The 25,925-nt window shown below is 40.7% G+C and overlaps 1 protein-coding gene across 6 annotated transcripts in view; it reads left to right on the top strand.

Moving 5' to 3' along the window:
* CACNB4 (calcium voltage-gated channel auxiliary subunit beta 4) overlaps positions 1-25,925 on the top strand; it is a 189,307-nt gene that overhangs the window by 120,675 nt on the left and 42,707 nt on the right. For all 6 annotated transcript variants that reach the window (XR_012154249.1, XM_073305465.1, XM_073305466.1 and 3 more), the window contains 7 exons: positions 12,451-12,570; positions 14,244-14,366; positions 17,549-17,679; positions 18,991-19,067; positions 19,464-19,483; positions 19,571-19,651; positions 22,440-22,498. Coding sequence is in view for 5 of the 6 variants with exons in the window: in XM_073305465.1 (XP_073161566.1) it covers positions 12,451-12,570; positions 14,244-14,366; positions 17,549-17,679; positions 18,991-19,067; positions 19,464-19,483; positions 19,571-19,651; positions 22,440-22,498 (611 nt within the window). In the remaining variant the exon portion in view is untranslated. The remainder of the gene's footprint in view (positions 1-12,450; positions 12,571-14,243; positions 14,367-17,548; positions 17,680-18,990; positions 19,068-19,463; positions 19,484-19,570; positions 19,652-22,439; positions 22,499-25,925) is intronic.

The following is a 25,925-nucleotide window of genomic DNA, read 5'->3' as shown; positions in this document are numbered from 1 at the left end:
TCAAGCCTTTGGTAAAGCTACTGACAGCTGGAGGAATTACCAGCTGCACATGAAACTAAAAGTGTTTGTATGCCCGATTAATCATGAATGGCTGTATTCAATAGGAAGAAATGTTTTCTGATTTTTGCACAGCGGAAGTCCCAAAAAATGAAAGCCACCTGATAACTTGCATTGAATTCAACCCTAAGTGGCTCATAATATCCAGCCTTCTTTCCGTAATCTGTATACTGGCCTAGAAATGAAATTTCAATTTCTTTCTGTGTGGAAGTTTAGTATTTCATGTCCGGGCTCTGATAACTAAAACAAAGCAACTCTGTTAGTTTCTCTTTGTAGTTCCAATGGAAATTCGAGATAGAAAAGACTTAGAGGTATTAGGTTAGATTGTCAACTCTTAGGGGCAGGGACCATCTTTTTGGTCTGTGTTTGTACAGCACCTAGCACATTGGGGTCCTGGTCCATGATTAGGGTCCCTAGGTGCTACAATAATAATAAGTAAATGATATCAGTTATCACCATGCAAAATTCCTTTCCAACTCATGCAGGATTGTACCATACTGTATATTATTTTAGTACTTTGATTTGGTATTAGTGACATAACCAGCAATAAACAAAGGACTGGAGGAAACGTTGTGTCCATTTTATTGTGACTCTTACATGGTCTGAACAGGAAGAATCCAACTCATACAGCCACCCCAGTTCATAGAGTCCTGGACCAGAAATGGTACATTTTGGCAAATTTCGCCTGGTATATTTACTTTTCTTTTCCTCCTTTCCTTATATTAAAGGACTGAACAAAAAAGTGGGGGAGAGGGGTTTGAACTTGTTTCTCAAATGAATCTCATTCGATTATTGACTACAGTAGTTGGATTCTCTTGTCTGTCCCTCTACCACATGATGTTTTCACTATAGGGTCTTCTATGATACACACAGTACATTTGGTGTCAGTTATCTCCTCCTGTTCCTTCTATTTCAGACTGGATTAAGAGAGGGAGAATTTTATTAAAACCTTCACTCTGGGTTCCTCCCTTCTTCTGTATAATTAATTCGGGAGCAATGCCATAACTTTCTGATGAGACCAAGTCAATGATTAAGCATTTCAGTACCAGCCCAAAATTTGAGCCATAAATCTCTTGGAGTAAACTCAGCCCAAGTTGCAAGTGAATCTAGGCCCATTTATGGCTTTAGATGGAAACCAGGCAAAACTCTCTTGTTTTGGCTGGGTTTTGCTCTGAGCTTCCAGGTCTGTTTGATTCAAGAAACGGCGTGAGAATGAACCCACATGAACTGAAACTGGGGGTGGGGGTGGGGGAAGGGTTTGTGTTTAACCCTGTAAATCAAACCCAGTGAGTTTCAGCTAGGCTTTCCTAAGCCTTTCATTTACTCTCTAGACCAGCTTAAGGTATAGCATTGATGGGCTTCATAAGAAGTGTCTTTGAGATGCTGCCTGGCCAAAAGAGACTGAGAATCTTTTCATGAGGGTCAGAGAGAAAAATTCCTTACTTATATAAACATGAGGTGTCTGTAGTTAATCTTAAGAAATCCTTGTGGTTGGACTAGATGCGTTATGCATACTGTTTTTTATTTTAATATTATTTTTTATCCTCCTCTCAGTTCTTAATTAATTAATTTTGGTTTTAATTCAGTCTGAATTATTAAAACCAATTAAAACAAAAGTCTTGAGTCTGAGGCTTTTGTTTTGGGAATTTCAGCCAGACAGTCCCAAAGAAATGAAACAACCCTTCTAACCCTAAGGAGAGAGAGAGTGTAAAGGGAGGATGCCTGCAACCTATCCACACTCAGGATTCCCTGTCATAAAAGGTCCTGGACTAGGGAGTCCTCTCCCATTGGGAGTGTCACTATCAGGGTTTCTGTCGGATGCATGCCTGTGAAATGTCTGTAGGTCACTGAAGATGAGAAATGATTTGTGTATTACAATAGTGCATAAGAACCCCAATCGGAGATCGACTCCTCATTTAACTTGGCACAGTACAAGCACTTAGAGCTTTCGGAAGCCACATCCAGTCCTTGTCTAGAAGAAAGCTCTTCATGGTATAGTGTATTTGAGAGTGACGGGGAAGAACAGGGAAATGTGTGTGGAACCTTAAAGCACTGCGGAGGGCATTGAGGAGGATGCTGAGGGAGGGAGAGCACTCCAAAGAAGGACTCTGCATAGCAAAAAGCTGGATGCCTGTGAGTTTTGTGGGCTTAGTTATAGAGTTCAAGGGCTACTCAAGAACAGGAAGTCTCTCTGCATCATGCCTGTGGAGCTTTGGGGTTTAGCAGGACCCAGTGTCGAGTGCAAAGTCACATGTCTCCCCGTACATCTATATATAAACCTGCTGACCTTGTCCTGAAGTGTCTGGAACCCATAGCTCCCTTCTGCACTTTTCTAAGTTCTTCCTAAACACAGTGGTTTACACCCCAACCCCCACTTTTAACACACAAACTGGTCATATGGCTGTTTGGAAAGGGTCTGAGGACACAAGCCACATGTACTTCTGAGGTGGTGCTATAGCAGTCATATTTCACCCTAATAATACAGGGACCACCTCAGCTACCATTTAACGCCATTAACTCAGTGTGTTTTACAATGGATGTGGATTCCTTCCCACATCCCAAAGGCAGAGCCTGAGCCCTAGGAGGGGAAAGAGAGATTCTGGCTGCTGCCAGATATGCGGTAGTGTGAATGGGTGGTTGGAGGAGCAGGCTGGGCTGAGCCTCTAACCATTTCTGGATCTCAGACAGTCACTTAGACCAGGTGCACTTCCCCCCATTTCCCTTCTCAGAGCCATGTGGGGGCAGGAATGCTACTCCACCACCCTCTCCAAGGTGGAACTCTCGGAGGAGAAAAGAGGTCTCTCGTTGGTGTCAGAGATGTAGGTGGAAGGTGGCGAGGGCAAAAAACCTCCAGGGGGGTAGACTCAGTCTCTACCTAGCCACTCCCTGGATATTGTCATTGACACTGTTCATTTGAAAGCTCTCTGGGACAAGGACTTTGTCTTCCTACATGCTATACAATGCATTGCATGTTCTGGCTGCTTCCGAAATACAAGTAATAAATAGTAATTATCTGGTGGTCTATGTGGCATCACTCAGGCTGCATTGAATTGTTTGAAGCCACTATATTCAGCATCAAGGCAGGACCCTGGGAACTGGGTCTGCCATGATTCATGGGGGCTGAAACTCAGCCATGAGATGCTAGATGTTTGCTTGGAGGTGGAATATTTAGGAGGGGTAGATTAAGGATTCACTTTGGGGGAGGAACTCAGGGGAAGAGCAGGGAGAGAGTCAGTGCAGGAGGGACTGATGATTTAAGTGTCCCAAATTTTTCTTGGCTCTGGCCTCTGACCATATTAAGACTCCAGCTGATCACACAGAATAATTAATTGTCTGGAGATATACTGCCTGCTACCTGAAACTTCCTTTAAGGAAGTATTGGCATTTTAGCCCTTTGGGGTTTCAGAGTTGAGCTGTCTTTTACCAGGGACCTTATTGCTAAGTCACTCCTAACAACAGCTACTTTCACGTTGGAGACTGGGGGAGGGAAGAAAAAAAAGTTGGCTTCCCCCTTAAATGGCATGTATGCTTTATTAAAGGTTGTGAGTGGTGAGGCCATTTTCTGTGGGGCTGTTTGCTCAATGTCTGTTTATTTCTGGATAGAGAGATTCACTCAAAATGTCCTTCTTAACAATTCTGTAGTGTCCACAAGAATAGGACTCCCACAATGAGAAGATGCAGCTCTATTGTCTGTTGCACTCTCTTGCTGTATATAAAAGGCTGAATCAAAAATGAAACCAAAAATCACTTGACGCTCCCCAGTCAGACAAAAAGCTCTTTCCCTTCCTTAGCGAACTTGAAAATCACTTTATGAGGCCTTCTGCAGGCAGGGCTTCGGAAATGTGTGGAGCAGAATGCTTCCTGGCTCTACACACAGCTTGCCTTTCTGAGGGATTGCATATTTTTTGGAGCAGTTCAATGGAATGGTAGCTAAACCACGCTCATTACATGGGAGATAATATCATTTATGAGGGACAGGTGTTCAGATGTGTGTGATATTTGTGGCACTCTGAATTTGAAACAGTTTATTCTTGGCACCATTGTGATCTTTATTCTGTTCCTTTTACGGACGATATTCTTCTCCTGTTTCCTATAAGAGGTCGGAAGGCTGCATTCTCTTCTTCCCATACGAACCCCAAAATCATGGGGGCCAGTGGAGGGAGTGCAAGCTAGCCAGAGGTGTGCATGTATGTTCAGCAGAGGGGCACTCATTATATACCCCTAACTGCAGAAACATTATTTAATTCACCATCCTTGGTATCACTTCAAATCCCAGTGTTTTTTATCTGTCTTGTAAAGATGAACTATAACAATTAATCCAATACGGTGGTAGAGGAGAACAAAAGAGGGGGAAGGTAATTAATGAAAAGAAAAATGAGCTCATCCACAAAAGCAGGAAATAAAACTGCTATCAAAAAGATATTAAATGAGCCGTACAATCCAGGAGAGATTATAGCTCTGTTGAAACCTTTTCAGATTGTTAAAACTGGAATGTTCACAACAGCTATTGTGTGTGGTTTATCTTCACAAAGATGTTGGGTGTCTCATAGGGTTGCCAATTTTAGTTGGACATATTCCTGGAGATTTCATCACATGACATAAACTTTAATTAAAGATTAATCTTTAATTTCTGGAGGCTCCAGGACAATCCTGGAGGACTGGCAACCCTATGTGGTCTCAAGGGGAGGTAGACAACAAAGTGATATGGCAGTTCCTATGGTAACTGCTCCTTGCATAGTGTGTACCAGGTTAATAAATTATATACATTCTAGGTAATTTGTTGGCATTGACTCTCAAAGCTCCTTAACCCCAATAAGGGACCTTTAATTTATGTATTTGCTTTGTATTTTGAAAGGCAAATATTCAGTTCTTATCTGTGCACAAAGCTCACTATAGAAGGAATAATTTTGAGGCCTCCCTGCCATGTAAAATTATGGATGTGTGCTGTACAACCAGCTAGCTGATTCATCCAAAAATATCTGCTGGCTGACAGAGGCTATATAATATAAATTAAAAAAAAATTAAAAGGTCCTTTGATGCAGTGTCAGGGTACAGAGAGAGAGAGAGAGAGAGAGAATGGATTCAAGAGTTTTGAACTTCTTTCTTTTTTGGACTAGCACTTTGTGTTGACGTAATTTGCTTTTCACTCTGTGGTCATGTAGGCAGTTACTCTCTCCCACCCATGAGGGCAAAAAACCAAAACAAATAAATCCCACAAACTAACTATATATTTTTTTTGTTTTGCAGTGTTAAAAGCTGTTTGAGCTGGTGACTGAGCCTTGAAGATTATTATAATTATTTGATTTATTTACCATTTTTATTATAGTAATGTCAGCAGCTATAATCCAACTCAGAGCCCCATTATGCTGAGTACTGTACAAATATAAAGTGCAGGACAATCCCTGTCCCCAGAAGATCCCAGTATAAATAGAGACAAGATAAAGGGTGTGGTATACAAAGGGAATGGAGATGCAAGACATGGGTGAGCTTATTAGGAACACCAAGGGTGGTACTGAAATGAATTGGATCACTTGCATGAGTAAATGCTCCCCAGTATGAGTGAGGTTTCATGATCTGAGTCGCAGCAGAAGACTGGGAGTCAGGCCTACTTTTTAATTTTTTTGACTATCACTAACTATTTGGTCATGTTTCTGCCCTATATAGTGTTAGCACTTTGGGCATGAGCACACAGTACGCTGAAGAATACATATTTTTGTTACTCGCCTTTGGTTGGTGCCTCTACCTTTCCCTCCCATCCCTATAGTAGTGAAGCATTTTCTCATTTGAAACTTCTTTCTTCTGATTCATCATCACCTAACTTGTATTCCTGGGATTGAGGAATTATTATTATTTGGCACATTATTGTTTGGCACATCTGTGTGGAGTGGGGTCATAAATGTGACTGTAACACTCCCTGATCTGCCATTGTCCAACCACCAACCAGTATTGAGGAACAACTGAGAGCAGCCTCGTGGTACTGGTTGGTATGGTTAAGCTGGCTTTAAGACTGCTTTGTGCTGCCAGAGCAGTGCAAATCAGCCCTAGCATGGCATACTACTGCAAGCACTGGAAACTGCCCCCAGCATGTATAACTGTTTCATGAAGTTACCAGGCAATCCATATGGAGCCATGAAAAATCAGACCCATAGGATGCGATTGTCTAGGTAAACCCCTGTATTTCTACATTCGCTACAATACCATCCACAGATTCTCAGCTCAGCTTCCGTGTGCTCTTTTGATTTGTGTCATCTCTGTGACGTGTGCTGTACTCTGTTCTTACCCACTTTCCAATGAACAAAAGATTTAAAAGGAAAATCACATGGTTGAAAAGGGCATGGATGATGATCAATGTCGGCCATTCCTGATGAGTGGTGTTGGCCCTGTCTTCGGCCTTGGGCTTACCAGGGTCTAGTGCATTCTTGTTGCATTAAATTATGCTGTGTCGGGCTCCAACATCTTGGAAGGAAGCCAGTTCCTACCACCATAAATTGTAAATGTTTATTATATCTTTTGATTTAATATCTGAAGACTGTGATATTTTTTCCCCTTTCTGCTGCCATTGAGCATTTGTTGCATGTACTGTAATAGTAGTAATGTTTAGCAGTGATATAGTGCTTTACATCTTCCAAGTGTTTTACAGACATTAACTAAGTGGCTGTTACCTTTGTCTGTAACATAGTTGGCCACATGTTCAAAATTCCATTGTTCTCTTCTCCAAGAGCTTTAAACAATCAAGACACTGGAACTGAGGATAGTCTACTGATGCCTTTTGATTGATTATGAGAAAAACATTGTTATATTTCCCTTAGTGCTAAGATTTAAAATTGAGGGTCAAATCTTGCCTTCAGATGCACAGAATGACAGGAGTAGCTGGGAGCCACAATGCAGATAAGCAGAATACCTCTTTGGTGCTTTAATACCTTAAGGTAGTATGTCTGGGGAAAGCCCTGAGATGCACTACGTCCAAAAGGAGGCTGTAAGAAGAGCAGTGTGTCTCGCTCCCAAGCCAATACAGGGCATATACATCAGGAGCTAGTGGTAGTCTTCAGCAGATTGGTTCAGTTTTTGCCAGCTCAAAGTTTTAGAAGGGACAGGCTCATCTCCTGGCAGAGGCCTGCCCTTCACTGGCAGGATACACACCTTCCCTTTTTGCTGATTCTTCCAATTCTTCTCTTTCTGACTGTGCTTGCTGGCCAGAGACAAAGAAGGCTTTGGCCTTAGAAAAATAATGACTTCTCTGACCCAATGAAATCATAGCTGAAAAAATTATTAGTATATCTGGTCAGAACATTTTTGTCTAAATGAAATGTTCATTGTGTTTTGTTGGTAGGAGTGAGACAGGCTGTCCCGCTCAAGAGCGTGGTGGGTAGAGCACTGGCCTGGGATGTGGGAGAGCCTGGTGGAAGTCCCTGTTCTGCTTGATTCAGAATGATACGGGATGAAATCTGCTGTGTATCAGGTAGAGCAGGGATTTGAACGTGGGTTTCCCACATGCCTGGCCAGTGCTCTAACCACAAGCTTATAGAACACACACAAACCCCTCTCCCCTGAAATTTGACACATTTTCTTTGTGAAAATGTTACTAATGGGTTTTTTTCCAGTGCAGAATGAAAACAAGCTTTGAAACCTTGAGAGTTGCTGCAAAACTGAATTGTCATCCTCCAGTCGTTTCTACTCATTAGTTCATATTGGGCCAAATTTGACTCTGAGATGCATGTAATCTGCTCCTGCCTGTGCCATGCCTTGATACCATGGTGATGGGCATATTATAAATGGATTAGATAGGGTCAGGGTGCATCCCTCTGTGGCTTATTACCTTTACCAGATGATACTAACAAGTAGGAGTTCACATCTCTTTCAAAATGTATTAAATTAAATAGGAAATAAGAATATTCACAGCTACAAAAGAAAGAGTAAAAACTTACATGTGATACCTTCCCTCATACTTCATAAACCAACCAGCAGCTGCCGCAGGGTAGGGAGAAAATTCCCCTCCAAAGGCACGGTATTGCATCAGTGTCCATGGAGGTGGAGGGTTGAGGTGATATGGCTATTACAAATTCCTCTGTCATGTATGATATTGGCTGAAGTCAAAGACAAGCTATTGGAGCAAGTGGACCAAAAATGGATAAAGCCCTGGCTGGGATGATTTAAATGGGTATGGGTCCTGCTTTTGAGCAGGGGGTTGGACTAGATGACCTCCTGAGGTCTCTTCCAACCCTGATATTCTATGATTCTATGACCACTGGTCTAAGCTGCTCTAGCAATTCTTAAAACTGTTCCCATCTAGACAGTGAGTTACAGACATTACTGAAAACTTCAACATATGTAAGGTTTAGGAGGGGAATATTTTCTGTGGGGGTTCCTTCTCTTTGAGAGGTGCTTCCATCTTGCTACTACAGGAAGCACAAATAAATGGAATATACAATGAATATATTTCCATTCTTGATGGAGCAGGAGTGGAGCCATTTTCTTCTCCTTGTATCTTATCAACACCACCACCAACAAAATCGCAGTTATTTACTTTTATTATCAGAAACCAGTAGTTTCATCCATTTGGAGAAGGCCTGTGTCCAAAATATCCCTGTCAGGAACTTCAGGCGGCTGGAGAAGCCCACTCTTAGATATATGCTAATAAGAATGAAGAATTGATTTTGATCTGGTTCGGTTGTCAGTATGACTTAAGGATCTGAAAACGAGTAACAAAGGGAGGCTGAGAATATACCTTTAAGTAAGTGAATGGCTTTATTGTCCAGCTATATAAAACTGCCAATGCCTCTTGCTATGGCTGGTAATACAATGTAAGGTTTGATTTGTGTATTATGGGCCAGATCCTCAGCCCCACTAAGTCCCCTTTCTGACACTTGGAAGCTAGGGATGTCTGGTGTTGGAGAAAACCTTGGCTGGGATACAGTCAGCTCTCCCATCCTCTCCCACCCCATTCCAAAAGGTGAGTTAGAGTTGAGAGGGGGATGGAAGGAGGCACAACCAGATCTTGCTGTACTCCAGAGATCTCTGCCTGTGTAAAGGCCGCTCTAAATTGCACTGAGAGACAAACTGTTGACCCCCAATAGGGTGGCAGGGAAGTGGAGAGAACCCACCTATGGCTTCTCCCCAGGTGCACCACGCAAACATAAGATGTACCTGATGATTCAGGCCTATGCCAGTACAATATCCTGGAGCATGTTAATTACAATGGCTACAGAGAAGACTGTATGTGATAGCAGAGGGAATGGCAACTTAACCATGTCTACATGAAACACTCCATACTCCAAACAATGTAGTACAGTCTTTGAAAAGTCTGAAGCTGGAGGGGAAATAGTAAGATGCTACAGAGAATCAGTACCACAAAGTACTTTTTTTGGCTCTAGTTTTCAAATAGGCCTATAATGCAGTGTTGCCAACTCTCACAACATTACTTGCGAGTCTTGCCACATTTGATGTTTTTCCTCCAGTCCCAGCCGCTGGAGTCATATGATTACATGAGAATCTCTGCTTTTATCTAAACAAAAGTAAGTTTCTAATCCTTGCGGATGCAGAGAGAGGCTACAAAATGGGAAGCCTAAAAGCTCAATATAGAAGGCAAATCAAACCCCCCAAATATATATTTTTTAAAATCCCATGATTTTTATTCCAGTCTCAGGATTTTGGAATCCTTGGGGTTGGCAGTACTACAAACTCAACTTCTGACTTTTTGCTGACAATCACATACTCAAATAACTTTGTCATAAAATATGCCCCAAATGATTTTCAGGTGCAATCAGGTACTTATATGTCTAGGCACTTATTTTCCCACAATTATTTGCTCCCTTAGACTTGCAGCTTCAGTTATTGTGGGTGCAAAAACACAGGCACCCAGCTCAGAGTCTGCCTTTGAATATCAGCCCATGTGTTACTTCAGTAGACAGGATCACTGGACAAATGCTGTGATTTCCAGACAGAGATGCAGATATGTTTTATGCCATAGTTGCTTTGTTTTTAACTTAAGTAGCTAGCTGACTGTCTAATATATGTCCTTAAAATATTGGGTCTACAGCCTGACTAAGTTGTTACAATCAGTTTGTTCCAAAACTTCGTCATCGTGTTTCTTTAAATCTCACACCTTTGAATATCCCTTTGGGTATGTCTGATACTCGCATCAGAGCATACCTGACTGAATGCTGCTGTACTTGCGTGGAATTTATGATGAGAGTTCTGAGAATTACTGTTGATTTAACCTTGGCCTCTACTTATTTTACTTGTCTAAGATCACTGCCAAATACAGTTATGCTGTTAAATAGCTTCAGACACGAAAATATACTGAAATGACATCACCATAAAATAAATAGGATATTATTTATCATAGCAGTGAAGATCAGTTTTTAAAAGGCTTTTTTAATGTACTTGTATCTGAATTGATTGAGTCATGAGTTAATTTAAAACTCTTGTAAAAAAAATTGTGATGAGACAAAATAGTCATCCATTTGACAAAAATAGATTTTTAATGGCTTTTCTGGATGAGAAGATGATTTTTTTCAGTTTGCTACCGAAAATGTGATCACTTAGAAATGTGATCTGTACTTATTGGCCAACACTTCACTAAACACAGAAGATCCAGTTAATTAATGCTTCTCTCATATAAAATTCTATAATATTTTACAGCGATGGTCACAAACAGCGTGGTGTAGAGTTCCTGTGGAGCTTTTGATCGTTAGTGTACGGTACTAGATCCAGCTTCTGCATGGATAGACTCTTATGCAGTCCTGTTGACTTAACTGTTTTCTCATGGATTCAAGGATGGTTTTGTTTGTATGATTAGGGTTCTAGCGTTGTGCTTTTCTGAACTCAGAAATGTGCAAAATATGTAGATATAAAAATGTGTTCGTGAGACTAAATTATGCCATTTACATATGGGTTTGTACTCTAAACTTTATATATTATGTGCTGATATTTAAAGTATTAATTGCCATTGCATTCAAGTTTGTAATACAGAACCTCAAACATTTGTAATTGTGCAAAGCTACACATGGTGTGTCATAACCATGCAGAATCTGTAACTGAAATAAAATTAACCGCTGCTATTGCTGGGTGCTAGTACATTAAACCAACTGCAAATTAATCAAATGCCAAACCAAATAGTACCTGATTCTGAATAACTGGAGTCAGTGGGAGATTGGGAATTTCATTGGGCACAGGATCAAGTGCGGAAAGAGGAAGGAAGTTTGGTAGCAAAGGCATTACTCACCTAAACAAGGATAAAAATAGACATTCCTCCTGTTCGGGAAATGGAATGGTCATGTGCGTATCCTTACCATGGGAGATTTACTTGACTGTAGGACCAAATCCTAGAGCTTAGCATTTTGCAGGATCTGGCCACTCCAAAAATAATTTTAACGTGTCTTTTTGACATCCTTTTTAGAACTGAGGCACATCTTTATTCAAATGAAGAGTCATGCAAGTAGAATTGAGCTCTAATTTTGCTAGGCATCTGGGGTCTATTTTGGTTTTTAGATTAATAATATTTGCACTTTGTACATTCTTTTGTCTTTCTTACAAAATCAGGCCCCTATCCCGCAATTGGATCCATGAAGGTACATTTGTGCCGATCTAATTGCAGAATCAGGACCTCAATGTCGAGTTGCTTATTATAAAGGGGAGTGTAAAAACACTACTGGTTGTAGATTGTGCCACCCATCCTGAATAGTGACTTGAACAAGACATCTTACTGTACAGCATATCCTGTTTCTCCCCCTTGCAGACTGATGTATACCCCTTCTGGTTCATGTATCATCCCTATCTTATGTCATTGCATAGGATGCATTTGGATTTATGTGTTCCATTGTCAAATAACTTTTAATAGTATGTTCTGGCATTTGGCCACTTTTGCTTCTTGATTCACGAATGTTTGTGTTTAGGTATGACGCATAGAATAATTCTGAGTGCTGCTGGGTACTGAGTAAAGTATTTATAGATCACTAATATATTTACACAGAGAAGTGATTTTTAACTGAGCCATATAATAATCTGATTCTATCTGATGTGATGTAACCTTTGATGGAGAGCTGATCTTTAATCTAAGGCTATCACACAGGATTTAAATATTGTAATAGGTTGTTGTGCTGTGCCCAGTGCTGATTGCCTTATGATGCATACCCATAAGAGAGACTAAAATACTGCACATGTTCTGAGAAAGAGAGAGATTTCCTTTGGAATTTTGTGTTTTTCAGAAAAATAAAAATCTATAAAACCACTTAAATTCCTAACTATATCCTGTACAATTTTCTATCAGAAATAATACAAAAAATCTACATAACAAAATTCAGGAAAGAAACACTTGAGCAATGTTTTGTGAATTTGGCTTGGATTCTTCTAAGCAGCATATAATTTCTCTTAACGATGTGCTCTTCTTTCTAGGGATCAGCAGATTCATACACAAGCAGACCATCAGATTCTGATGTATCTTTGGAAGAGGACAGAGAAGCAATCCGCCAGGAGAGAGAACAGCAAGCAGCTATTCAGCTTGAAAGGGCAAAGGTGAATTCTTCTTTTCAGCTTTAATAATAGCAAAGTTATATGGCATTTGGTTCCATGTCAACCTTTGCATAGTGTTAGAATTCATTCTACAGGTTTATAATGGTGATCATATAATTTGAAAATAGCTTGTCAACCAATACAAGATGCTAGAAGGGGAAATACTAAATATTTTCACAAAGAAGATACTACCTAAAACATAGAGCCAAATGTCACACCCATGCAACCTTGTGTGTGTTGGTAGGTCCTACATGTGTAAATGAGAGTGGAATTTGACTCTCTTACTTACGGAAAGAAAAGGAGAACAACATAAGAGACTTCTACCACATTTTCATAGCAATGTGCTTGACAGTTTTTTGAATTTGTATTTGGTCCAGGTGGTCACCCTACGGATGAGCTGTGGATGGACTGGATGTAAATATAATGGGACAAATACTGCCCTGTGATGTGTGTACATGAGTGCCATTCATTTCAATTGCCATTGTACCAATATAGTCAGATATAGGATTTTGACCCAGTGGCTGCAAATTAGTCCTTTTTTTGCTTCTCAAAATGTTGGTTACTTGATTCACCCTGTGAAGAAAGGGGCTGCAGATGACAAATGTTCTGACAGAGCGGTCAGGCATTCAGATACTTCAGTGATGGTAGTGACAGTAAAATAAATTGGGGGTATGGATAGATGCATTCCGGAGGGATTTTTCAGCAGTGGAAAGCAGGCAGTGTTTTCAGGGCCACACTTTTCCAGGGGTTCTTGAAGGAGGCCAACTTCAGAGAATAGTTGGGACCCTGCTGGGAGAGGCTTGTTAAAAATGATACACTTTCTATGGGGTTTTAGACTGTCCTACAGAATTTAGTAGAAAATTCTATCCCTTCTATAGATGATTTTAAAAAGCTTGTAGAAAGGCTCTCTCGTTTTCTATTAAGTTCTATACATTTTTGGATTAATTCCTATAACACCTATTACATTTCTGTAGAACCTTCCTAGTTTCATTCCTATTAAATTCCATAGGACTTTTCCATTGGTCTGAATCAGCATATCTCCCTGTGGCTCTGGCCACCCCACTGTCTTGGTCAGCTTCACATACTTTTGAGGAAGTTTTAGGCAACCCTTGGCCCCCCAGCAGAAAGGACTTTGTAGGTACCTTGTGATGCTGTGTTCCTCACAAATGTCCTGCTACTCAGGGCATACAGCCCATTTTACACCAGCAGGAATTAGTCAGAATACTAGAGTACTTTGTAGCCTACATCTTATGTAGGATCCAGAGTACTTTGTAGCCTACATCTTAGGTAGGATCTTCCATCACATTTCATGCCTTAGGACAGAAAAGAATCTCTGCAAAGGAAGAATTTTCTGACCTAGTGTACCACACTCCACTGGATGCATTGTAGAGGGAGGAATTACCTTCCTTTGAATTATCCTACAAGGGGATTGATACCGATGGATCAATTCTCTTTTGTAACAAATCACATGGCTCAAATTTGAACCTGATGTAAGCAAGCACAACTCCATTGACTTGTGTGGAGTTGTGTCCGCTTACATTAGGTCTGAATTTGGGTGTATGTGCCAATGCACAACTAGTAAATTTTTAATTTGATACAGCACACTAACTCTTGAATCTAAAAAGTACAAGAACACTTCTGTAATATGCTTGTGACATGTTTTTTTTTGTCCCTAGTCTAAACCTGTAGCGTTTGCAGTTAAGACTAATGTGAGTTACTGTGGCGCACTGGATGAAGATGTTCCTGTCCCAAGCACTGCCATCTCTTTTGATGCCAAGGACTTTTTGCACATTAAAGAGGTAACTACAGCATGCAATTATTCCTCTGACCTGCCAACAACGAAAACCTAAGCAGTCAGATATGAGCCACGCAAGACAAAAAGGAAAGCTGAATAGCAGCCAGCATTACACAGAGCATCTGTTTGATTAGCAATAACATCCAGGATCATTCATCCTTATCAGGATTCCAGTGCCATGAAGCTGTATCTTGTACTATTAAGAATTTGAAGCTACTAATTCATTGTCAGGTCTTAAAAGCATGGAAGGGAAATCATGTCTTTGTAGATTTTTAAAACCACTTGAACTTGATGGATATAGATTTTGTTCTTCACTAAAGCAGTGAGATTGAGACCGGTAGTAGATAGCCAGAGAAAGGACACCTTGAGCCAAACAGTGGAATTATACTGGCTTACACCAGGTCTGCAGGTAGCTACCTAGGGAGGGCCTGTAGAAGAGGACCTAGAATAAGAGAGTAAGAAGAAGCATCTGTAGGAAAGCTTTCTGCCTTGGGACATAGGGTTCATCTACACAACAAATGGCAGAGTCCCAGAGCCTGGGTCAACTCATTCAGGCTCACGGGGCTCAGGCTTCTGCACTAAAAATAGTTGTGTAGATGTTGCAGCTTTGGCTGGAGCTGGTTACTGCCTGCACTTCACAGCCCGATCTGCAACATCTACACACCTATTTTTAGCATGGTAGCCTCAGCCCTGCAAGCTTGAGTGAGTAGATCTGGGCTCTGAAGCTCAGTGCCAATCACTGTGTAGATGTATGGGGAGAGACTGAAAGAAATGAGACCTCAGAGCAGAGAGGGGAGCTAAGGTGTAGGGGCACCGTCCTAAAATGCTAACTAGAGAGAAAATCATTTTTACTGTATGTTGAAGATATTTCCTGCAAATTTTCTCTGGGCTTCCTAAAGTGAACCCACAACATGTGCATGTGCAACATGTTGTTTTGCACACACATATGCAGGTTTAGAACTTGCAAAACAAGATAGATCCATATATTCTGTGGGTTGATTTTTAGGGGGCCTGATACCACTTCAGCTCAGGAGCCTTTTGAGGTTTTCCCATCTATGCTTTACAGTCCTGCGATTTTTGAAATTTCTCTTATCAAACAGCTCCTAGTTGTAATCCCTTGGAATTTACTAGAATGGCAATTCTCCCTTCTCCTTCCAATACACAAATATTGTCATTGTATTTTATGAATTTACAAAACAAATTCTAATATAGCCCATTTTATTGTTGATGCAAAACATTATATATGCAGAACTTTGTACATTTTCCAGCACAGATATTTTTACCTGTAACAATCCATCTAAAGATGCCAGAAGTTGTGGATGTTACTCTAAAATGGACAGCCAGGAACAAGATCAATTTAAAAATGGTCGGCTGGTACTTTAGTTGGTGATTTATTTGTGAAATTCCCAGAAAGTAGGGTCTTGCAGTTCAGCCTACAGTTTCTGAAACGAATTCTTTGCATCAGTCACCACTGCAGAGGATGTTGGGAAGACACCCACATAAGAGCTATTTTTTGGGTGACAGATCTGAAGTACTGTCCCAAATTGATGTGTCAGTAGAAGAGGGTTTAGTACGAATTGATAAACTAAACAGTAATAAGTCACCAGGACCAGATGGTATTTGCCCAAGAGTTCTGAAGAAACTCAAATATGAAATTGCCGAACTACTAACTCTGATATGTTACCTATCACTTAAATCACCTCTGTCCTAGAGGATTGGCATGTAATTAATGTAATGTCAATTTTTAAAAAGAGCTCCAGAGGAGATCCTGGAAATTACAGGCCAGTGAGCCTAAGTTCAGTACTGGGAAAATTGGTAGAAACAGAACTTTCAGACACATAGATCAACACAATTTGTTGGGGAAGAGTGGAACAGTCAACCTGGCTTTTGTCTGAGACAAGATACTGGGCTATGTTTTTAAACTAGCATATTATAATAGTATATAACAAGTTTTTCTGCGGTTTTCATTATCCTTTGTTTGGAAAGTGAGGAAAAATATACTTTTGCTAGGAAGTTATTGAGGTCGAACTTTCAAATTTGAGAGCCTAAAGTTGGGCCCCTAAATAAGTGGTCTGATTTTTTTTTTTTAATTGGTCCTGAGCCGGTGCAGATCTCATTGACTTCAAATAGGAGCTTTATAATGTGTTTATTTAGTTGCCCAAGAACGAATTTAAGTGCCTGAGAGTTTGGGGCCAGGGAACTGATAATTTAGAGAGATGGGGGTATACTTGGCTTCCTCACTCATTTTGCAAACAAATCTTTGACTTATTTTTTTCTGAAAGTATTAAAATGGGATTGATACACACTGGCTTTAATTATGTATAACCTTTCTAGGAAAACAAATATTCCTTTTGAAATATGGTGCCAAGAGTTCTTGACAAAAAATAATTGCATTTTTTTAAAAAATTACAAAATTGCTAAAAAATATAATCTGCTCAATTTACAAGGACCTAAATGAGGAGAACAAATTGTAAATCTTTAAAAGGGCTTGCTTAAAAAGTCCTGTTACCAGACAGTTGCAACAAACCTTTTGTCTTTATGGCATCACTCTTTATATCACTGTAGTTTAGATTGGGCCAAACTTTCAATTAAATTAACCTAATGTTAACAAAAGTTAAAAATAAATTTCTTAAAGCATGGTTTTATTGTATTAAAGTCTCTGGAAGTAAAATTTCTTAAATTTCTTAACTGAATTAAAAAATATATGCAAGTGGTTTAGCTGTTTCTAGAGTATAGGACTGCAAGTAAACTGAAGTCAAGACAGAGGAAAGATGGTCCAGTGATTAGGGTGTTAGATAATAGACCAGTCTCCCAAATTACCATTACCCTTGACACCAGTTTGCATATTTGTTGATGGTGTCAGCAGAAAAGTCATTCCTGGACGTAGAGAGTGAATATAGAGTTTGACACTCCATGTCAAGGCTGAGAAAGTTCAGAGAGAAACCTGTACTGACACAGCTTGGGCTGTACCTGTTCTGTGGGCACATACAAGTCTTCAGTCTTGAGAGACATCTTTTCCTGCTGACTCTTTTAAATGCACACAATTTGGCCAATACTCAGCTTTCAGCAGGAATGCAGGCCTTCAAAGGGTAATGTGGAGTTAAAGACTGTAGATAACACATAGCTCAGAGCTAGTTAGGACAGGTGGCATTTGTGAGTGAAGTCAATAATCTGTCTGCATTACAGAAATATAATAACGACTGGTGGATAGGAAGGCTGGTTAAAGAGGGCTGTGAGATTGGCTTCATTCCAAGCCCACTTAGGCTGGAGAATATCCGAATTCAGCAGGAGCAGAAGAGAGGACGTTTCCATGGAGGGTAAGACTGTCCTTAGCCATTTCAAAACACAACAAACACTGGGCAATATTAGTGAAGTTCAGCTGATTTGTTTTAGTGTATTCCTCAATCTTCACCTGTCTAAAAATGGTTCTGTATTCATATACCAAAATGGACAGCGGGTTAAAATATATACGTTTGCAGAAAGTAGCAGGCATCCTAGATCTCTCATGTCTCTGATGTTGAATACGAGGGACAGGAAAACTACAGGGATAAACTTTGAAAAATGAGTCCTACAGGATGGGGACTAAAGTGTGGAGGGTTCTGGAGGACAAGCAGTCTGAGCCCATGCAGGGTTAGAGCAGATCAGTGATCACTCATGGGCCCTAAGATTTTCTCTCATACTATTTTCATTCTGACTCACCAGTAAATTGGCATGTTGGGAACAGCACAGATACAGTTAGTGTTGCAGCACTCCTATCTCCTTGCAACCCTTTCTTTAAGACAGACTGCACTCTGGCTGGCTCCACTGCTCCTCACCTCAGATTGTCTCTCCACTTTCATCCCCAGCCTGTCTTCTCCTTACCTCCCCACCCCTCTTGGCTAACACAGGGTTGAGGACAGGCCTGAGAACCACAGCTCTGACAGTTAATCACTGTGAGGCCTGCCTACTGTGTGTGAACATGTCACCATCCACTCACTAAATACGCAAACAACAGACTTACTTTAATGCCATCGTGGAACTCCTACTAATACTGATGAGATGGTGCAGATAATGATACTTTTAGATAATTGATTGTAAAGGAAAGAAAGGTGAGATGATTGAATCTAGCCATAATAGATGGCAAAAGTGAGGAGCATAATTTAGCCTATAAAGTAATGGCAGGGAATTGCCATACTAATTTACTTAATCAAGCTCAGGAATCATTTCAAGAGTAAACTATCTGGGGAAATGTTTCTAGAATAATTGAAAACATCAACTCTGATTTGTCCAAATTGCTTTTACAGCTTGAAATAGCTGAGTGTTAGCCCTTGTGCCTTGATGTTTGGAGAGAGAGGTACCTAACTGGGATGGATGCACAGTAAAAGAGAATATCAGATTATGGGAATCTGTGTAGGTGAATCTCTTTTGTATCACTGGGGCCAAGTGATGGAACTCACCCTTCTCTGATCATATGACTGCGTGGTGAATTAAGAAGAGGCATATGGGATGTAATTTCTCCTCCTCCCAATCTTTAGGCAGTCCATGGGGCAGCAGTGCAGCATCTCTGAGGCTGGAATAGGAGTTGTAGGGCCTTGTGAGTTCACTCTCAGAATACTTTGTGCTAATGGGCACTCTTTGTAATGCTGTAGGAAATCAAGTGGAAATTCTTCTTCAAGTCTTGGAGAAATGGTGTCTGGCACGTTTAGAGCTACACCCACTTCCACAGGTGAATTTTGGATTTTATATAAAGAAAACTATTACTGTTTCTTAAACTTACCTTAAAGTTGCAAATAAAATAAAGGGCTTCTCCACACCCTCTTATTACTAATTTATAAATATATCCCATAGATAAATGCTTATTTGTTCAAACCTTCCCCAAAATAATTGGAGGAGAAAAAAAATATTTGCTTCTAAACGTATCAGTCATGTAGAGAGCTGGAGAAAAGAACCAGAAAAGCTGGCAGACTCCCTCAGAAGAGTAGTGACTAATACTGATCAGAAAGGAGATGCAGAAATACAAATCAAAAGTGCATTGACAGAATTATCTTTGTTTACAAATCTTGTGACTATCGCGTTATGCGCAGTATGCATGTTAATTAAGTTCTTGTTTTTGGTCTTTTAGCAAAACAGAAACAAAAAGTGGTAAGTGTATTTTTCTATATAGTTTCTACAGTTTACATGCTGAGTCTGTTTTCGATTATGTGCTGATGGGACATTTTCTTCTTTCAGACGGAACATGTTCCTCCTTATGACGTAGTGCCATCCATGAGGCCTGTTGTGTTAGTTGGCCCATCTCTGAAAGGTTATGAGGTATCTATTCTAGTTAGTTACAGTTGATTACTATTTTCTAGTCTGCTACAAAGTATTATACGTTCGCTTTGTAGTCCTTCCTGATTTGATTGCAGTAGCTACAAGCAATCTTTAACTGTAGGAAATTATATATATATAATGTCCAAAGGCCTTGTCTACATGCAGATATTGCACTGGTTTAACATAACTCAGCCTTTAGAACAAGTTAGTTAAACTGGTGCAATAGGCTGTGTCGATACTTTTATTCTGATTTATCTTAAACTGAATCCTAGTAGATTTATGCTAAATCCAAATAAGCCTGGTTTAAATAAGTGTGGCTACACAGCCTTTTGCCCTCATTTGACTAAAGCAGTTTAACATCACATCTTAAGTTAAACCAGTGCAACTTTCTCATGTGACCTTAGTTAAACAAGTGCAAGTTCTGTGTGGAGACAAGACCTAACTGAGGCTAGACTAGCTGCAGCATTGGTCTGCTCCAGTGTGGTAATTTCTACCTTCCTACTCCAGGCGCTAATCTTGTGAACCCATCACTATTTCTGAAGTGTGTGGGGTGTTCTGTTTTTTTAAAGTTATTGCATAGAAATTTGAGGCTGAAGAGAATCCTAGCCCACCTAAACCATCACCCTCTATTCAGCATAACAATATGTTCAGCAAAGCCTCACTAATATGCACAGATAACCAGGACATTCATTATTAAATTCTGCAAATTAGCAAGTAAGATCCAGATTTAGGAAAGCATTTGAACACATGCTTAACTTTTAAGCACAGGTGTAAGTCCATCCTATTTAGCAAAGCAGCATTAGTATGTGCTGAAAGTTAAGCACATAAAGTGCTTTGCTGAATTGGGTCAAAAAGGAATATGAACATATAATCAGTTACACTTCATTTAGTTTAATGAATGTTGATAATACTTCACAGCATACGAGTAAAAGTATTTGTAATATATTTTATAAAAGTAGTGAAGTATGAGTAATATGACAGTGTGGGGGTTTCAGGGGGTTGGACTAGATGACCTTCTGGGGTCCCTTCCAACCCTGATATTCTATGGTGCTATTATTAGTGCAGCGCCCCGCTCTTAAATCAGGTTTTTTTGGGTGAGAATTATTGTATTTGCAGATTAGCAAAGTGAGAATTAGAAAGGCTCGACTGAATCTCATTTTCTAATATCTGCCTTTTAATTACATGGTCGCTTTCCCCTCAAGGGGTAAAAATTCTTCCTTGGCGTAACTGAATTGACTTCAGTGGTGCTGCAGCCTAAATGAATTTGGTCAAAGGACTCTCAAATATTGGAGGGGTTTTGTTTGCTGGTTTAAGTATACAACATGCTACAAATTAGACACAGAGAATCTCCCTTGGAAAAAAAAGGACTTCTTGGAAATTAAACATCTTTTAGGTGCATAAAGTATCCAGTTAAATGGTGATTGAATTAGGATATTTCCTTTAGTTAGAGAAAGAGAGAGAGAGACACATCTGCAATCTATATGGGAAAGTTCTTTGCACACTTTTTCTGATGAAAGTGTGCAAGAGGCATGTGAAAAATACAATTGATGAGAAATAAACTGCCAGAGACACAGGGTCTTGAATTGGTTACAGTCTAGACTGGCAGATAATGGGTGGCAGTCTGAATTACTCTGAAAGGGCCAAAGAGTTCACCCAACAGGTCAGTGGGAATTACAGGTGCTCAGCATCTCTCAGGATTTTGCCCACGTCTGGTAATAGGATCCAGATCCATTTTCTGCCCATAGATCTCATTGTAAAGATGTTGACCAGTGCTGTTAGAACACTCCTGCATATGAGCACTGTGGACTATGTTTCAGAAGACTAGCAAACATTTATAATGAAGTATTTATTCCATCTGTATAGATCAGGGATCTCAAACTCAGCTCACCGTGAGGCCCACACGAGGACGACTACATTGGCCCAAGGGCCACATCACTGAAACCTTTTCATACAAAAGTAGAGTCAAAAATGAAAAAAATGAGGAGTAATATAGTATGCTACTAAAAGTCAGTGTATTAACTTTTTTAAAACTGTAATGTGAAGAGGGGTTTTAATAAAATATAAACACCTGTAAGTATTCCTTATGTGGTCAGTAACATTGATGATCTACACTTACAGTTTATCAACATAGCTGTAATGGCAGGAACTTTTTAAAGTAACTATTCATACAAAATACATTGCCACTTTTTAACAAACATTCTTCCCAACTACTCACAGCAAAGAATCATACATGCTGAACTTCATACCTCAGACTGCTCATCTAGTCCATGAGGCTCCACCCCCTCCCTGCCCCTATTCCAGTCCCTTCCCCAAATCCCCGCCCCGGCCCCGCCTCTTCTCTGCCTCTTCTCCTGAGCGCACCTCATCCCCGCTACTCCCCCATCCCTCCTGGAAAGTCCTAAGCGTCGCCAAACAACTGTTTGGTGGCAGGAAGCGCTGGGGGGTAGGCGGAGGAGCAGGGACGCGGCGCTCTCGGGAGGGCAAGGGGGGTGTGGGGAGCTTAGCTGCTGATGGAGTTAGTGCCTATGGTGGGCTGCAGGAAATAACTCCGTGGGCTGCATGCGGCCCGTGGGCTGCGTGTTTAAGACCCCGGTATAGATATAAATTGCAGCTACCAGATGTGTTTGAATGAGAGCTCGTTGATGATAGCACTACAATTAAATGATTACTATCTATGTAAAGGACATTGATTATTGGAAATGTCCTTACCTTCTGCCTCTTTTCTTACTTTTGACTTCTTTCTCCCCCTGTCAATCCTCTTTGTTCAACCTTCCTCACCTCTGCAAAGGTAACAGACATGATGCAGAAAGCCCTCTTTGACTTCCTGAAGCACAGGTTTGATGGGAGGTGAGAAATATAATCCTTTTCATGTCTTTTCCCACATTATAATGATTTTATGTGGTGCCTTTTATCAAGGAGGATCCCAACGCACATTCCAACTGGCTCACCAACTATAGATGTAGAAATCCTTTTATTCAACACTGAATTGCAGCCACAGGGTGACAAACAACAACTGTTTTTAAGAGTGCATAACAACATGAGGAATGGAAGGTTGTAACAGAGCAGAATTTTGCCTGAATACTAAATCCAACTGAAATTGCAGGGAAAATGTAGGTAGGCAGAATGTAATTACCCTAGATGGAATTTGACAAGGGAAAAAAGAAAAGTGCCATGGAATCTTTAATGATGATGTGTGGCAAGGATCTTAAGTTCTTTTTAATGTTGCATCTGAGGGCTGGTCTACACTACCACTGTAAATCAATCTAACTTATGCAACTGCAGTTACATGAATAACGTAACTGAAGTAGACATAGTTAGATCCACTTACTGCAGTGCCTACACTGTGCTGTGTTGATGGGATAGCGTCTCTTGTTGACTTCCCTTATGCTTCTCGGGGAAGTGGAGTACAAAAATTGATGGGAGAGTGCACTCCCATCGATTCAGTGAGTCTTCACAAGACCCGCTAAATTGACACTGGCTGTGTCAGTTGCAGCAGTGCTGATCTACCGGTAACTGGAGACATGCCCTGCGTATACCTCCCAAGAACATGGTGCCTCTCTGCACCAGGCTGGGACACTAGTTCTCTCCTGACTCAGAGGAAACAGTGCCACCGACTGAATCGCCAGCAGGACTTTCTGCAGTATCAGGGTTTTCTCCGGATGTCTCCTATTCAAATATTGACTCTGCTTATCTCATGAGACCACAATACAGGATAATTGCTGGTCAAATGAGCTCAACAAATCGGATTTTTTTTAATCTAAGAGGCTTCCACCTACCCTTGCTGAATATCATTGAACAGGTAGAGCTGTGTGAATAACTGATTTTTTTTTTAATTTGCTGCCGACACTGAAAAATTGGGGGGGGGGGGGAAATTGCTTCAAGAATTTTTTTTCAGACCAAAAAAGTTGATTTTTTGTTTGCAGTGGGTCAAATTCTGCTCTCATCTATAATGGCGTATCACCACTGGAGCAAACTGAGTTGTTCCAGATTTACACCATCATAAGTGAGAATAGAATTTGGCCTCAAATAAGTTCATTTAAAACCCTTTCATTATACCAAAGTTTCATGGGCATTGGGTACTAGATCTAGCAAAATGATTGAAATCTACTGGTCTCGAAACATTAATGCTTTTTTATTTCATTCTGAAGTTACCATTTACTGGGCTAATTTCGATCTGATACCATTTGTCAAGTTCAGGGCTCTCATACAACAGAATTTGCTCTAAATAAACTAATCACACCCTGATGCTGGAATAACTATCAGGAACAAAGTGAATTTAAATAGTAAGCAAAGAGAAGGCTCAGGGCAGGTGCCTCAGAAAAATCAGCTATTAAATGCAGTCGAGTCAAAAATATTTAAAAATTAAATTTTGAAAAAGACAATGCCCAAAACCAAAAGGTAGGAAAACACATCAGGTACTTGAAAAGGTTGCAGAAACTGCAGGGGGATGCAGGAGGGAGAGAGAACAAAGTATACAGCCTCCTCAGCTGATGCAAAGAAACTGAGCAACTGAGAGCAAGAGAAGAATTTTAATTCAAGAATTTAGAGTGGGCCCACTGCTCTACTGCTGCTCTCAGGTGTTGTTGGGGAAGTCTCTGATGATCTAGGCAGGGATCAGCAACCTTTGGCATGCGGCCCATCAGGGAAATCCGCTGGCAGTCCAGGATGGTTTGTTTACCTGCAGTGTTTGTAGGTTTGGCCGATCACAGCTCCCACTGGCCGCGGTTCACCGTTCCAGGCTAATGGGGGCTGCAGGAAGCAGTGTGGGTCAAGGGATGTCCTGGCCGCCACTTCCCACAGCCCTCATTGGCCTGGAACGGTGAACCGCAGCCAGTGGGAGCTGCAGTCGCCTGAACCTGTGGACGCTGCAGGTAAACAAACCGCCTCGGCTCGCCAGCGGATTTCCCTGGTGGGCTGCGTGCCAAAGGTTGCCGATCCCTGTTCTAGGGGTTGGCTCAACCCCCGGGGAAGTCCTGGTAAAGGCACTGTAATGGCAAAAAGCAAAATTGGCATTTCAGTTGTTGCTATCAAACATATATAGTTGATATTTTCTGTGGTATCCACTCCAGGGAAATTACTTTCTGTATATATACACCCAATAGACAGGGCTCCCTTTTTTGTCATTCATTCCTTTTTGGTAGTAAGTACCCATTTGTAGATTATTAGAACTTCGGTCCTAGATCCTTTGAACTCTGCTTTCCATGGGCACACCGCATGCTCTCACATGTCAAAAAATGCAGCAGAACTTTAGGAGAGACTCCAACGGCTTTAAAAGCCTTCCTGATTTAATGACAAACAGCCTATTACCGAGACTGTGACATTGTGCAGAGTTGGTTTCTGGAAGGATAACCTCTTTGCTAAGATTTTTAAATGTATCCAGATGAGAAGCCCAGTGCTGGCTCAAGTGACCAATCTCACTAAGCTAAAGGCTACAAGTCATTAAAACTTGGTTCATGGGATAATTCCTACAGACCCTGTTGTTTGTGTGGATGGGTTTAAAAAGTACAATATTTTCTTAAATATCAAGATAACTGAAGATAGTGCATGCATCCGATGAAATGAGCTGTAGCTCACGAAAGCTTATGCTCAAATAAATGTGTTAGTCTCTAAGGTGCCACAAGTACCCCTTTTCTTTTTGCGAATTCAGACTAACTTGGCTGTTACTCTGAAACCGGAAGGTAGTGCTGACTGTTTTGTTTGTGTTTCTGGATTGGTTCAAATGGATTGTTGTAAGGATCCAACATGGTGACTGAGCTGCTGAAACTAAACCTGTAGCCCTTATCTAGAGTAAGGTGGTGTAAGTTTCATACATTGATTAGTGGGTGAAAGTCTAAACTGGTGTTAGAGGTTCACTGTGCTCATTGGTTTCCACTTGTAGATTCTAGGCCATCAGTGATGAAAGTGAAGTTGTGGGGCCACAAGACTCCTGAAACTTTCATCTACTAGCTGCAGCCCTGAAAGCAGACAGCACTTGACAGTAAAGAGTGTGGTCAGAGAGTCAAGGATATGTGATGAGTCAATGCACCTTCCAGCAGAGCTCCAGTAGGGCCCCAGCTATCCTTTTAAAGAGCCTAAACTGGTGTAACTTACATGCTGAGGGGCTGGAAGAATGTGTGAAAATATGAAAGTCAGAATGCAGGAGGAGCTACTTGAACTAACCCCCTCCACTTAGTGCTTTTTTCCATGTGGCCCCTTGCTGTGTGAGTTGCATAAATTTAGACTCAATGGGTCAAATCTGCCCTGAATTATAGGTGTGAAATTCCACTGAAGTCAG

The sequence above is a fragment of the Lepidochelys kempii genome, chromosome 11, assembly GCF_965140265.1.
Source record: "Lepidochelys kempii isolate rLepKem1 chromosome 11, rLepKem1.hap2, whole genome shotgun sequence".
In the NCBI taxonomy this organism is placed as follows: domain Eukaryota; kingdom Metazoa; phylum Chordata; order Testudines; family Cheloniidae; genus Lepidochelys; species Lepidochelys kempii.
This window is presented reverse-complemented; position numbering and strand designations above follow the sequence as displayed.